The sequence below is a fragment of the Tupaia chinensis genome, unplaced genomic scaffold (genome assembly GCF_000334495.1).
Source record: "Tupaia chinensis unplaced genomic scaffold, TupChi_1.0 Scaffold000129_1, whole genome shotgun sequence".
NCBI classification, from domain to species: domain Eukaryota; kingdom Metazoa; phylum Chordata; class Mammalia; order Scandentia; family Tupaiidae; genus Tupaia; species Tupaia belangeri.
In genome coordinates, this window is record NW_006159598.1 from 375,382 (window position 1) to 378,601 (window position 3,220).

General features: G+C 57.7%; 1 protein-coding gene across 1 annotated transcript in view; it reads right to left on the reverse strand.

The window, feature by feature from the left end:
• Positions 1-3,016, reverse strand: part of SHANK1 (SH3 and multiple ankyrin repeat domains 1) — a 57,085-nt gene extending 54,069 nt beyond the window's left edge. The window contains 3 exon segments of the mRNA XM_006144690.1: positions 1,767-1,838; positions 2,309-2,512; positions 2,735-3,016. Of these exon segments, the coding sequence (XP_006144752.1) occupies positions 1,767-1,838; positions 2,309-2,512; positions 2,735-2,989 (531 nt within the window). The 5' untranslated portion in view covers positions 2,990-3,016.
• Between the last annotated feature and the right edge of the window lie 204 nt (positions 3,017-3,220).

Here is a 3,220-nt window from a genome sequence, read left to right on the forward strand (position 1 = left end):
AAAAAAATTAAAGAATTATTTTATTTAACTTTATTTATTTAAATTTGACCAAAGAGGGACAGAAAGAGAGAGAGAGAGAGAAAGTGAGAAAGCAAGTTGCCAGGTCCCGGACTTGAACCACAGTTGGCCATGTGGGAGTCCAGTGCCCTTAACCACCATGCCACCTGCCAGCCTCCTGAGACACTTTCTTTAACTGATATATCTACAGTATTTCTGTTTCAGCAGTTAATCCATATGACAATTGCTAATACAATTTTTCTCGGAGCTAAGATTTCAAGCTTCAGTATGTACTTTATATTCACGGCACGCCTCCCTTCAGACCTGCCACGCTGAACGCCATGTGACTGGACAGCTCAGGCCTGGAGGGAGGAGCCCAAGGCCTGGTGTGGAGGGGAGGAGGCAGAGGAAGCGGCGGCAGGGGTTTTCTTCCCAGGTGTCAAAATCCTTCCGGGGTGGGACCAGCAGATGGCATAATGGTTACATTGTTGGACTCCCATGTGGTTAACTGTAGTTCAAGTCCCAGATCTGGTGACTTCAAACTCACACAGGGCACGTGTGCGTGCGTGTCCAAAATCCCAAGAGGATCCAAAATCCCAAGAGGAGAATGAAGGAGAAGGGACTGCTGCGTGGCCATACCTCTTGGGGGGATTTCTGGCTTTCTGTCTCTATCTCTCTAGAGAGTGCACATGCCTTATACAAAAATCTTGTAAAAAAATCTTTTAGGGGCTGGCAGGTGGCATAGTGGTTAAGGTGCTGGACTTCCACATGGCTGACTGTGGTTCAAGTCCCAGACCTGGAGGTTTGCTTTCTTACTTTCCCTCTCTCTTTGGTCAAATTAAGTAATAATAATAATAAAACCCAGAGTAAGTGTTCCACAGAGTTACATAGCAGAGATTGGTTTTATAGACAGGGAGGGAATAAACAAAGCTATGGCAATTTAGTTTAAAGATGTTTATTATTTATGTAAGTTTTTGGCTTTGTTTTGTTTGTTTTTGCCGTGGGGCATGTACTCACACACTTGCTGAAGAGAGACAGAGAGAGACAAAGGGAAAGCGCGGACTCACCCTCCAGGGGGATGGCCACGCCACGATCCCTTCTCCTCCATTCTCCTCCTGGGATTTTGGGCAGCATGATCTTCAAGTCGGGCGGTCCAGGACTCAAGCTGCAGAGCGCACGCGCCCTACAGTGAAAATCTCTCCAAAAAAAAAAAAAAGAATAAAGAATCCTTTACCTCAGACCAAAGCCACCCCACAACTTCATAGCCCTTGGGTGGCCAGGGGAGATGCAGGAGACAAGGGTGCGGGGACTGGAGGGCAAGTTACCAAGGCAGGACGGGTCGGGGGAGCAGGCGCTGCCCGGCCTTGGCAGAGAGTGGGGATGTGGGGTCGGGGGGTGGCAGGGAGTCTACGAAACAGTCCCTAGGCAGAAGTGTCCAGGCGTCAGGGTCCTCGAGCAAGGCCAGGGTGGGGAGCAGGAAAGGGGCCCAGAGTCCATGGGAACTCGGGGAGTTCCAGGGGCCAGTGGTAACGGCATGGGTCTGGACAGAGGGGTGAGGGGCAGAGAGAGAAGTGAGGACAGGTCCCTAGGAGGAGCATGGGGGGCGCTGGGCTTGCCCCAAGTGAGAAGAGCCATCCCAAATTAAGTGGAAGAGGCTGGCAGAGGCGTAGAGGGGTGGGGAATGTGGAGGGGTGTCTGTGGGAGCAGAGGTGGTTGGAGAGGCTTCAGGTGGAGGGGCACAGGGGTCGAGGCCGGTGGAGGCCGCTCACCTTTGTGTGCAGCTTGGCCAGCTGCTTCTCGTCCAGGTTGGTCTGTTTGTAAACGCGGGTCTTGTATCGGAACTGAGCGGTGGGGATGGGGAGGGAGAGACGGAGGCAGGAATCAGTGCCTGGGGAGGAGGCTTTGGTAGGGGCTCGGGGTCTCAGCTCAGGGCTGAAGTGGACAGAGCCCTGAGCCTTGGCAGGGGGAGCCCAGGGCACAGCTGGCTTTTTGGAGAGTGCGGGGTCACAGCAGTGTGTGTGCTGCCACCCCACCTTGAAGGGAGAGGAGTCTGGACCCCACAGGGAATGTTCTAGAATGCCTACTGCAATTGAGAATCCTCGCCCAGTTTGATGGGCAAGAAGTTTAAGTAACTCTAAGCTTTTGTGGCTGATCAGAGGCCTTGCTAGTGGACACTTGAACGTGGGCCTGCTCTTCCCGCAGTTTTCAGATTCCGCATAGTCCATGGGGCTTCCCTGGCCAAGGCCTTGACTTCCATAAAAGGGGGCAGGGCAGGCTGTCAGTGGAGGGGTCTGGAAGGCTGTGGCCTCACCTCCAGGTAGGGCACCCCCTTCTCGAAGGACTGGGGGTATTCCCGTAGCAGCCTCTCCTCCTCCAGGAAGTTGGCGTCGCGGCCCGAGGTGGCGGGCTGGAACAGGCCGTAGTTGAGGACGTCCTGCAGGCTCTCACTCAGGGCACAGAGTACCTGCTGCTTGGCGGTCCAGATGGTGGCGTCGGGGTTGAAGCGCAGGCATTTCTGGAGGAAGGGCACAGTCCGGCGGGGGTCAGTCCGCAAGTGCCGGGAGGAGCCCCCGTGGGCTGAGAAGGGAGCGGACAGCTAGGGCTGGGGGTGGTGGTCTGAGGACGGAAGGACATGGGGAAGCACCCCGGCCTGGAAATGGGAGTGGGGGCTTCCTGGGAGGCCTCGAGCCTGTGCAGGCCCTGTGCCCCTCCGGGCGGCCGGCGCGTGGTCGCTCACCGTCTGGTGCAGGTCCGGGATGCCAATCCTGAAGACCATCATGCTGAAGTGGGCGTCGTCGGGCACAGACATGGAGCGGCCCTGGAGGCCTCTGACTGAGGCCAGGCTACCAGGTGCCCCACTGCCCCGGCCCCGGGTCCCCCGGGGGCCTCGTCCTGGCCCGTCTGGGGAGCTGTCGGACTCCGAGCCCCCCTCGGGACACTCGCTGGCACTGTGGCGTTCCTCGTCCTCGCTTGTCGCGGGGCTGTGGGTCATCGTGGGGCCACGGGGCGATGGGGGACGGCAGCATCACAAGCGGCTGTGGGCACAGAGAGGCGGTCAGGCCGGGGGCCAGGACCTCCGAGGCCACAGGCACCGCTCAGGGGGCGGTGGGACGCCAGGAGGAGGCTGGGCAGCCCTGCGTCCTGGGAGGCCCCTCTGCTGTGGCCATGTGGGCACGCACAGCCCCTGTGCCTGGCACACTGCCAGCGTGAGTCTCCTTCCCTG